We start from the raw sequence: 12,395 nt of genomic DNA on the forward strand, positions 1-12,395 counted from the left end.
ACCTCCTAACACACTATAAGGAAATGGCTTTATATAAACTTGTTTTCTACAAAGTTGACAAACTGCCTTCTTTGTTCCTCATTTTTCTTCTTCTCTGGTAGAGGCATGTTCAGCTACTGCTCAATTTACTACTTCATTGACTCTTACTCCATATATACTTATCCTGCCAATTTCAGGCTAAAATATTCTCAATTTTTCTGAAGTTTTTTCCTTAAATAAAATCATTTTCATTTTAGTTTTCACTCAAAGTATTTCTTAGTTTCTCTAAACACTTAACTTGAGAAAGAGTCCAGATGTTTTCATGGTGTTTTCTGTTTAAAAAATACCCTTACCTATCGGGATAAATAAATTTTCTTGAAAGCATCTTGTAGTTATAGATTAAAGAATAAGATAACTATAATTGCCAGCTTCCAATCAGTATTATCTGAAACAATTTCCTTTATGGAAGATATATGAGAAATTCCATTAGATTTCATTTAGAATTTTAGTCCTTTATAGATTTCCTTTCAATATTTGCTTATATTCTGATTTCTACAGTTTATACAAACATCTTGGATTCTGAGTTTATAAAATTTTGTTTTACTATGTCAGTAATGAGATTCTGAAAAGAGAGATACAAGTTTCTTTACCCATATTTCTATACTCATGGATCATTAGCTTTTTCTTCTATTGTTTCTTTAAATTTAACATAATCTTCAGAATTAACACTATCAAAAAGGATGGAGAGGTAGTTTCACACAAATGAAATAGCAGACTTTTACATTAGTCTTTTTAATAACACCCTGCAATGTTGCTTCTTAATTTCAATAGCATTAATAGGAAGAAAAGTACTACAGAGACCAACAATTAAGGACAGTTGATGATGCCTTGTGGATAGAACTCAGCAGATAGGAAGCAACCAAATTAATTAACCTGATTTATTAGAACATCACTTCCATCTCTATGATATTAATTATTCAGTTTCATTCACTCCAACATATATTTCTCATTTCCTTCAGTGAAACCACATTTTATCAACTTTTTGATTTGTTTTAGTGATTTTAAAGTATCTGGCATTATAGTTCAACCTGAAAAGTGAATAAATAAACTTCAGAGTAATCTTTCAGTTAATTCTGCTGTAAACTATAGCTTTATTAATAAAAAAAATGCAATTATCATTTTGTTTCACATGTATTTGCCAAATGAAAACTGGACATATTTGTTTAGTAACTGAATTGGAACTGCACCAAAAAAATTCCAAATCCATCAAACAATGATGAAAATTTTGCTATATATAATCTCTAGTACTAGGTTAGGAACTTCAGAAAAAAGAATGTGAGTCAGCCAGTTTTCAAAGCACTGAAAAAGAACACATCTTCTGCTTGTATTTTCTGCTTTTATTAATTTCTGAATAGTGCACAGTCCCGTACTGAAGGGTTTGGAAATAACAGTTACAGATGAAGGAAATCACCTGGTTAGATGGTCACTGTCTCAAAAGTTATTATATTGAATTTGGCTTCCTGAAAACGCATGTGAGAACTAAAGAATTCATTTGGATTTACGGCCAGGGATTGTCTCGTGAGAGAAAGTAGGAAGAATAATCATTACAGATAAGCTTTTACACATGAATGGCTGCAAATTGATTACATATTATAAAATAAATTGCATACTTTACAACCAGAATAAAAAATGCAAAATGTTATGCCGACATAGGAAAATAAGTTTTGCCTCTCTAACCAGCATTAAAATTACAGTTAGAAGACTATGTCAAATTCTACCTACACACTTCAGAAAATGTGAAAATACTTGGAAGAATTGAACAAAGACTTTCAAAACTAATCAAACGGTTCAGGGAAAAAAACTAAAGACATTAATTATTGTATCTTATCTTACACAGAAAAATATGGTGTGGGAGAGCAAATCTTAAAATATAGTGCAAGAAAATCAAACAATTGGATATAGAAATTAGACACAATTCTATTTTTAAGTAAAGTTACATTTGTAAACAGTAGGTGGAACTGATCACTGAAGCAGGATTTGAAAGGAAATGATTCAAGATCCTTGAAATCAGAGTGATCAGTGAAGCAGGATTTGAAAGGAACTGATTCAAGATCCTTTAAATAAGAGCCCTTAAAATAAGATTGTTTTTAAAGCAGATGTTTGGCTCCTTTTCTTTCAAAGGAAAATTTCTACAGTCTCTCTAGGAAAATTAGAGTAGATTTCCCTAGTCATTTTTGAGTGCTTCTGTAAGAAAACAAAACAAAACAAAACATAAGCTTAATGCACAGCTTGCTCCAAACCAAAGGGAAAACATCAGATGCACTAAGATGAGCAGTGATTCCATTTCTGTACCACACAATGTTGTGGTGCTCTGCTCTGCAAGATTCAACAGCAACTCATGGAAATTAATATATAAGATAATAAATTGAAAGTAAGTGAAATTTGGAGATTCCTTGAAACCTGGAAAAAATATCTCTTTATATGTGTTGGAAACAAACTCTTCCCCACATAAATCGCATTGTTTCACCATCAAAATTAATTCAATTACTTGCATAGCCTGTGAGACAAATTCATTGTTCATCAAAATTGTTCACTCTGGTCTCCTTCCAGTATACTGCACTTTCACCTGACAAGCAGTCAGGCCAGATTAAGAGTGTACACCCAGGTACTCATTTTTTTCTTTTAATTCTCTCTCTCCTCTCCTCTCCTCTCCTCTCCTCTCCTCTCCTCTCCTCTCCTCTCCTCTCCTCTCCTCTCCTCTCCTCTCCTCTCCTCTCCTCTCCTCTCCTCTCCTCTCCTCTCCTCTCCTCTCCTCTCCTCTCCTCTCCTCTCCTCTCCTCTCCTCTCCTCTCCTCTCCTCTCCTCTCCTCTCCTCTCCTCTCCTCTCCTCTCCTCTCCTCTCCTCTCCTCTCCTCTCCTCTCCTCTCCTCTCCTCTCCTCTCCTCTCCTCTCCTCTCCTCTCCTCTCCATCGCAACCTCACTACTAAGTCTTAAAAATAATGATGCTTCCTAAGTTTAAAAACTTACTAATTACTTTCAACAGTGTTTTTAAATTATTAACACCTATCTAGTCATGTAGACACGTAAAGCTCAGTCTCTTAACCACGGTACATTCTAGGAAATTACCTTCAGCATTCAAATAGAAATCACTAGAGCTGAGAAATACATATTTCCCCAAAAACCAATCAATCATATCATATTTATGAGCTACTTACTTGTATAAGTAAGCTGAAATCCTTGGTCAGTATCAGATCCATTGGTATTAAATTCTATCCACATATGGTTAGAGGTGCTATTAAGAATAATTCCCATCATGTCATTTTTGGTGAAGACTCCAAGAGAGCGTGAAGAACTGTCTTTTCCATCATACACCTTGCAGAAATAAGAGCATGAAACTGGACATCAAATCTAAATATTTGAAAGATTTTCATTTACACAATAATTCCAAAGTAGCAAGGCATTGCCAATAGTTTCTCCAAAACATTAATGTATCTATTTTGAGACATATATACCCCTGGGTTATACAGTTCAGTGAAATTATAAATATTCTGTCCACCTTAAGGTGTTTTAGAGTCTTTTGCCTTTTCGGTTTTGTGAGCTCACCTTGAAAGAAATTCATATCTATATGCAATTCTATTTTCTGAGGTTTTGTAAACTCAGATTGTTTTCTTGATTATTCACAGGGGGCAACAGAAGTATAAGTTCAGAAATCACTATTTAAGGTAAACCCTTACAGCCTACTCTGTTCTCTCCTGCCTGGATGTATCAACAGCAAAAATGAGAAATTGAAGTCAATCTGTCATCTTTTATCTCAGGCTCCAAGCCCACAGCAATTTTGGTTTATTATAGGATTTAACAAAGACTGATAAGTTTTCAAAAGATATGTGAGTCTATTTCCAAACTAATTGAAGAGATTTACCATGTTACTTTACTGAAAACTTTGAACAGTATCAACCTATGTACTTTTTTAAATTCTAGAATTTATAAAAATGTTTTTGACTGTACACAAGTACAGGAGAAGTACAAAACAACGGGGTAAAAGAATTTTCTTTTTCTTATTGCAAAACCTTGAAAGCCACAAAGTGCCAACCTAGCCTTCTGCAGTTTTGTTTTATTTGTTGGTTTGTTTTCTCAAGATGAACTTAAAAAGCTAATTTCATCTTTAAATTAGATAAATCTCCTCTACTTTCTCATGGAAAAATAAAAATTTTATAGGTGTGTAAATACACACCATACATGAAATCGCATGTCAATGCTTATACAAAAGCAAGAAATGGATTTGCACAGCAGGTTTCTGATATGAAGTGAAAGATAATTTGCCCTTATTTCATGTGTCTTAGAGTGACTAGATACAACCAGGACAAAAGCTACAATTACAGTAAATATTTCTTCATCCCTCCACTTGCAGACCTTGATGTACAGTGTGGATTTATACTGATTCCAGTGAGAAGCAGGAGGGTCTCATTTAGCAATCTAAATTGCTATATCTGAATCACAGGCAGTTCTTACTATCTGAATGTTCAGTTAGATCTATTAAAAAAATTAGAAATTCTTCTTTTGAGATGACAGACCATTGCAATGTTTGTAGGTAAAGAGCAACAATTAAAAGCAGTTATATATTTTATTTGGAGAAAATACCATCATTGCATCCATAGGTAAATGTCTTGAAAACACCATGTTCATCTCAAATGCCATGAACAAAATAAAATTATAAAAACAACAAGATGTTTTAAGACAAAATCATATATTTACTTTTATAAACCTACACAGATATAAATAATTACCTACTCTAAAATACACTCTTGAAAAATAACATATTGCACTAGACATTGATAAAATTATACATTCAGTCCTTATTATTGATGCAAAGATTGTCTTATACCAAGGAACGATGAGATGTTTCAGATGATATAATCTATTGTATTTAAAGTTCATGCAAGAAGTTACACATACTTAAGGCGCCCCTCTTGGAAGAAACATGACTTTAAGCTATGCTAAGAGTATCTGAAAAGTTACTTGCAAGATTCTAATAATTGTCTTGGGACAGAACTACTGATTCATTTCATGGTTGGATTACTCTTTATTTATTAGAGCTGGAAATCTGTTGAACAAAGTAAAGAATCAGCTGTTCCCCATAAGATTTATTTCCATAGATATATTGCACTTGATCTGGGAGATAATACTTGAAGTGGAATGTTCCACTAATTGACATTAATTTAAAATGTTACCTATGTTTAAAAAAAGTTTTTTAATCATCTAGAAAAGAAAACAAAACAAACAAACAAAAAAACCACCAAAACAAAACAAAACAAACAAAAAAAATTGCACAGCTAAAAATTACAGACCTCTTATTTTAAGTGTTCTATCTCACCAGCTGTTAGAGATAATGTTCCTACCTGAGGCATGACAAGTTAAATAATAGAATCTCTCAAGTTTAAACCAGACCCAAATGAAGAGTGTTTAATGAAATTTAAATTAGATATGAGAGATCCTGTGTATACAGCTGTAAAAAAACCCAAAAACAAGCAAACAAAAACAAAACAAAAAAAAGGCTGGCACAATTTGTGACACTTGTCCATCTGCTGTTCATGATACAGATATAAGCAAGTACATATCTAATGCCAAGAAGCACTGAATTTCCCTTCTGTACTGAAAAGCTGGTTGAACCATCCTAGGTTCATCCTTTTTGTGATGCTAATTAACATGGGCCAAAAATCATTCCCAATAGAAAACTTGTGTACAGGCATTGCGTCATGTGATAAGCCACTGATTCCAGAGGTGCAGAACACATTTAATAAACTAGTCTAGACTATTTATCACTATTGATTTGTATTTTACAGAATACATTTAATAAACTAGTCTAGACTATTTATCACTATTGATTTGTATTTAGTACATGCATTTAACTTATTTAGGAGAACCCATTTGAAACATAATTTGCATGCTTCAATTTCCTTAGTCATGAAGAAAAAAAGGGCTATTTGACAAAAGAGATGAAAAATAGAGTATAAAATCCTGCTTTTCCTCTTACCTCTGACAAATTCCCTGCAATTGCATTATAAAGATTCTGGCATAAGTAACCACTTTAAAGAATTATGAATCTTCAAGTGGTAGTTAAAACAGGGAGAACAGGAAGAGGAAATGTTAGTGAGTGAGAAAGGAAAAGCTCTGAAATAGAGATAATCTAAGTATTCATTTTTGTCATATGTCCTTCAAAATGGTGAAACTGTTTCTATTACTTTAATTTTAATTTCTATTCCACTAATTCATGTTCAAATTTTGCCACAGCTATAGAATGATTTCCCCACAAATTACAGGCATTAACCTGCATGCATTCTTCTTGAAAGCAATAGTTTTGATCCTTCCTCATGCACTAGTCTTATTGATGCCAGAAATAATCTTGCAAATTATATGCCATTCCATACACTCTCCAGCCTCAATATCCAGCCTCAATATTCCCACTTAAATACTGAGCTGATATATATATATGTATATATATATATATATATATATATATGTGTGTGTGTGTGTTTCAAAGATTATATATATATTTCGAAGCGAGTAAATAGTGAGAGAGTGGGAGTCAAGTCACCAAGTCACCACAGCTTGATTGTCTACACAGTATTTATTGTCAGTACATCCCTGGAACACATTTAATGTGGACTAACACCTTCACAAATCTTTTCTGAGAAAGCATTAATGCAGAAGCTGCACAGGCCAGGGACTGTTTCTGAGACACAGTTCCAGTGAGCCACCCTATTGTGCAAGATGCACGAGTTTAACATTAGAAGTGTAGTCAAATCTCAGAAGCTGATCTTGGGGGCAGCAGGGAATGATCACAATGTTGTTTGGAACTGTGTTTAAGATTAATTTAGCCAAAGCATGCAGGGATGCCTCTTTTCCCCTGTTATTGAGGTATGGAAAGTGTTTGTTTTTCTTGCTGGGGTTATGATATGCAGACAAAAGAGGAGGACAACGCTACAGTTATTAATGAGAAGAAATGCTCCAACAACAGTCCTAATGGATCTGCTCCTGCTGCGGGAATGTACAACACTTATGCGAAGGAGAAAGAAATGCTGGCTAGAGTTTGCTAATGCTTCTTGAAGTTTCTCATTCTGAGAGTAAAAAGAAATTGCTTACAACTAAACTTACCAAATTTCCTTAACTGCAGAGATTTTGTAGTATATATATATATATATATATATATATATATACACACACATACACTACATACATATATATATACACACTATATGTACTATATATTTTGTAATATAAATATATATATATACACATATATTTATATACACATACACATACATATATATATATATAATATATATATATATATGTATATATATGTATATATATATATATATATATATATATATATATATATTCCCAAAGGGACACGCTTTTAATATATACCTTTAGAAGTTGGGCAGGCAAGGCCTGTACAGTTTGCTGACATTGATAACCTTCTGAAGTCCTTTCTCTACATCCTCATGGAGTTCGTAGTGATCTTATCGCAAACCGTAACATGATATGCTTTGTCTGATACTCCTGTGTGTTGATTTTGGGATTATTACGTTGTTATTATTATAGGCTTACATCGGCCCTCTTTATCACACATTTTGTGCAGCATTTTTTGCCCTTCTTTACCTACATTTCCTCCGGTGATGTCCCTGCCCTGGCCGTGGCTCAGCCATGACCTATGGCGGGCAGTTGGATCCAGCTGGAACCGGTTGTGTCAGGCTGGAACCGGCTGTGTCTGGCTAGAACCGGCTGTGTCTGGCTGGATCTGGCTGGATCTGGCCGGATCCAGCTATGTCTGGCTGGGGCAGCCTCGGTCTCCCCTCATGGAGATGCCTCTGCTGCCGGGGCCTGGGCACCCGCACCCAATGCAACGTTATGTACACACAGATTTTCTTGTGGAGCAGGGTAAGACACTGAGCTGGGAAAATGCCCTATATTTCATGCAAGGTTTATAGATATTTGTAATCTGAGTGCATCTTTTGCCAGCTGCCAGCAAGGCAGTCTTGCAGCTTCCTTCTGTGCAGCACAAGATAGAAGGCTGGTGTTTATAACACCTTTTGCTCATATTTTGGGTGCACATAGGAAAGAAAGCAAGCTTTGAAGTCCACAGCCTCGCCAAAATGCAGACTCCAATGGAAATATGTAAAAGGACATCCTGGCATGGGAATAGAGGGGAAATAGACTTCATTTCCATAAATGCGGGTAATAGAGAGACCTTAATTGATGGAAGAGAGTTTAATTGTATAAATGGAAGTTGTGCTGTGCCAGCAGACTCAAAACCAGAAAACAGTCCTTGCAGTTCTGACATCACCACAATTTTGCCTTTACTTCCTTTGGATCCTCTGAAGTATTGTGCTAAAAGATCTATCAGAGAACAAAGTATCCAACAGATTGCTCAGAACAAGCTTTGTCTCAGGCAAATATTTCTTGTATCTTTGGGGAATATTGATAAGTACACTGGACATTACTCATGAGATGGTCTGAAGGATAGCTGAGTTTCCTGAATGTTTCTTTACGGTTTTCTAAGGGATTTTTTTCTTGTAGATTTTTAAGTAGTTTATTAAATTATTTATAAACTAGATATCTGCAAAGCTTCTGGGAGACTTATATACCACATTCAAGCAACTCAGTGGGCAACTAAATTCTTTCTTCTCTGCTGCATCTCTTCAGAGCAAAAAAAATATTTTTGGGGATCTGCACTGTCAGACCATGGATAATAGGAGCAAAGGACTATGCAGACCATGTGTCTTGTCCACCTACTCAATTCCCTTTGATCTAAAATGAAGGTCTTGCAATGTTTTAAACACGGTAGCATTTATTATCAATGTTTATGTGGGTGAAGAGAGAAAATGCTCCTCTTTTGATTGTAACTTTCTAATCTATACACTAAACTATAACTTTTGCATATTTCATGGCCAAATGCAGATTGTACTTGTTGAAAAGAACAGACATAATAATAAATATATAAATGTCTGTATTAAAATGAAGATTTTTCTTTTCCTCCCCACTTTTATCCTATCTCTATACCTTGTTTTTTGCAGGAATTGTATTGTCACACTTAATTACATATTCTTAAGATGATGAAATGGGTAAAAATATAGCCACCAATATTTGATTGGTAACAATTATATCTTTAAATTCCTTATGAGAAGCACTCAGTGCAAATTTAAAAAAATCAAGTTTGAAATGTAGACAGCAATTTCTAACATATTAAATGGGTTGCTGGGAGATATCCAGAAAGGAAATTGCTAACTGAATTCTGAATATTTTGTGATTTTAAGTATTAATTAACTGAAAATTCAGAGATATAAATTTAAAAGACTAATTTAATGTATGGTCAACACTTCAGATGAATATCAGGATTTTCAGTGCATACAAGAATGCAACAGCTGCTATTAGGAAAAGGCAACTTATTACCGTGCTGTAGAAAAGTATATGCTCAAAATGTATGTATATTTAGCCATGTTTCAAAGGTTGCCTGCAATGTAAAAGGATAAAAGACATCTTCTGTAGCTACAGCTTTACTCAATATTGCAATGTTAGTTTCTGTTTAGGAAAAACAAAATCCCTGTTCTACACTTATAAATAGTGTGCAAATGGAGAAAAAAAATACTAGTTATTCAAAATCCAAGTTCAAATTTGAGGTTTCCTTTTAAGATTTAAACCACTTTAAACACTCTAATACTTCTATAAATATAATTGAACTCACAATGTCTCGTATAGTTACTTTGAATCTAGTATAAATCATTGAATCTAGTATAAAGACAATGATGATTTCCACCTAGAATTCATTAATTTTGTGTCAGAAAGTGGAATGAAAATAAAGATAATTGGAATTGGAAACAGAATTATTCATGCAATGTGTATATTTTGGATAAAAAGTGAAATAAGTTTTCTTATTACCTTAACAATATCTCCCTCATGCAGCTGAAAGCTCCTGGCTCTAAGATGGATCCCTTTTCCAGCCTCAGTTTCAATTTTATAGATACATTCATGGTTGTTGTCATAATTAGATGGGAAATTTGGAGACAACAACGTTCCTTCATTTCCAGAGACAGTTGCTCCACATTCAGCTAAAGAAAATAGACACATTAAAGCAAAAGAAGTGAATTATCCAATTCAAGAAAATATGAGTCATTAGCAATAATATTTAGACTCTATGAAATCTCTAACAGGCTATCTATGAAAAGTATATTTCTATCAGGTCTCATCTGTAGGACCTACTCCCAGAAACCCTAACAAAGTTGCCATCTCCTGCATTTCACTGGGTCTGTTTATTATGTGCCCTTACGTGTTTTTACCTCCAATTTATCCCCTGGTCCTCCCCATCAGATTAACCAATAATGCAAATTAGCCTAGATACCACTGAAAAATGGAATGCTTTATTGAAATAGAGTTATTTCAAATAAACATAATACTGCTTTTACCTCTGTATTCAGCTTTAAAAATAACTACTTAAAAAGCAGACAATAAACTGCCAAAAACCAAACAAAGGAACCCAAATAGTTTGGCATTAAAGGGCATTCAAACATATTTTTCTCTACCTGGAATAAAGGAAACGATCAAAGAAAACCCAACAAAACAAACAAGTATTTATTGACATCACTCAGTGCCAAGGAGACAGATCTTCTTCTTTCTGGGTGAAGAGTAGGTGAGCCTTTTTCACAGTCCTCCATAGTAAACACCTACTGACACTTTCATTAGACACCTCTTGTTGTAGCTCCCCAGTAAACAAAATAATAAAGAGTAGGAGGAGTGGTATGTTCCACACCATGGAATATTTGCAGTTAGAATTCTGAATAAAGACTAATAAAATTATTCCAAATATGCAACATTAATTCCATCACATAGATTAAAACATCCAAACAGACACAGAAAATAATGTTGGTGTACTGTTCAAATAGATAGTAAAACCACTTGAAAATCTAAACCTAAACAGGTTAAAATCTAGACCTAAAAACACCTTATAAAATCCCACAATAGCATTAACATACTAATAATCTTCAGCTTCTTTTTAGGTTCATGAGATTGATATTGATTGAGATCTCATTTTTCACTCTAGGGATAAAATATACTGTGGTCTTTTTGACCTAAACAGTGTTAGACCTCATTCAGAGTTTCATAAAAATATAACAGATAAAATAATAATAAATTAATGTATAATTGCAAAACAACAGATACTCCCTATCAAAGAAGTAATAGGTTTAAGAAAAAAAAATCTGTATTTTTTCTAAAAATGTTTAATAGATTTTTAGGGTTCTTAGGATTTTAAAATATTTATTTGAAGAAGTTGTGTGGAGGAATACAGTTTTAGGTAAAATGCAATATAGTTTAACAAGCATATGTGTAAAGAATAATTTTGAAAATGCACTGTAAAGACAGACTAGCAAATACATCATAATTGATATATTAATTACTAATTGATTTAAACATATTCTAGAAGAAATGTATGATTTATATTTGCAAATAAGCAGTTCTAAACATTTTGGTTTTATATTTCTGAGACCTTCACAGATATCAAATTTATGTCCCACTTGCTTTTGAAAAGTATAAAATGAGTGAATTTTTTCCTCCCTACAATAAATCTGAAGAAAGAAAGGGATTAATAAGGAGAAGAAGAGAGAAGCAGGGATGGGTAGAGAGAAGGGGGAAGGAGGGAAGTAAGAATGAAAAGGGGAAGAAAAGAAGGAGGAATGAGACAGTTGCAATCTTACATGGAGCCTTATTTCTACTCTGCATTTGGGATCTCCTTAGACAAAATAAAAAAGGAAATTGCCAATAAACTGGCTCAGGATCTTTATCTAGCATGTTAAGTTAAGAGTTCACTATTTAAAAATAATGCTTTATATTCTCCCCTTCCTTAGCTTCAGTTTTGAACTACATTATATTTAACAGGCAGAAGGGTGTTGGGGAATAAGAACCCCTTCTCCCAGACTTCAGACAGAAGAACTCTTCATTGGGGAATGTAGGATAAGGTATTTTTAACATGTTTAAAGTCATCTTACATTGTCTAAATGTTTCAAAGAACTGTAGAACACTGAGAAAGTAGATTTTTATTTCGATACTTCTTTAGTAAAGCATGTCAAGTATGCGATACCTATTACATGTGACTACATATATGAGTCTCTCTGTACCTATTGTTATATCCAAGTGTAGTTATTTTTGTCTTGGATTTTAGGAAGTAGGTGGAACTGATTAAGTTTAAAAAATGTAATTCAAAGCAATGCCAATATTAATGCCACATTAAAGTAAAACTTTACAACACTGGTACTCTACACAAGCCTCCTGCAAACAAGTGTTTGCCTAGGTAAAGATGCATGTAAAAAAACAATGGCCCCTTAAGCTGCATCAGTATTTTACTATATAACTCCTTTAAAGAT

At 33.7% G+C, this 12,395-nt stretch overlaps 1 protein-coding gene across 1 annotated transcript in view; it reads right to left on the bottom strand.

Moving 5' to 3' along the window:
- CSMD1 (CUB and Sushi multiple domains 1) overlaps nucleotides 1-12,395 on the bottom strand; it is a 1,073,346-nt gene that overhangs the window by 206,505 nt on the left and 854,446 nt on the right. Inside the window, exons 22-23 of the mRNA XM_062489724.1 lie at nucleotides 9,919-10,088; nucleotides 3,195-3,351 (exon numbers count right to left, since the gene is read on the bottom strand). Coding sequence (XP_062345708.1) covers nucleotides 3,195-3,351; nucleotides 9,919-10,088 — 327 coding nt within the window. The remainder of the gene's footprint in view (nucleotides 1-3,194; nucleotides 3,352-9,918; nucleotides 10,089-12,395) is intronic.

Source organism: Cinclus cinclus, chromosome 3 (assembly GCF_963662255.1).
Source record: "Cinclus cinclus chromosome 3, bCinCin1.1, whole genome shotgun sequence".
Classification (NCBI taxonomy): Eukaryota; Metazoa; Chordata; class Aves; order Passeriformes; family Cinclidae; genus Cinclus; species Cinclus cinclus.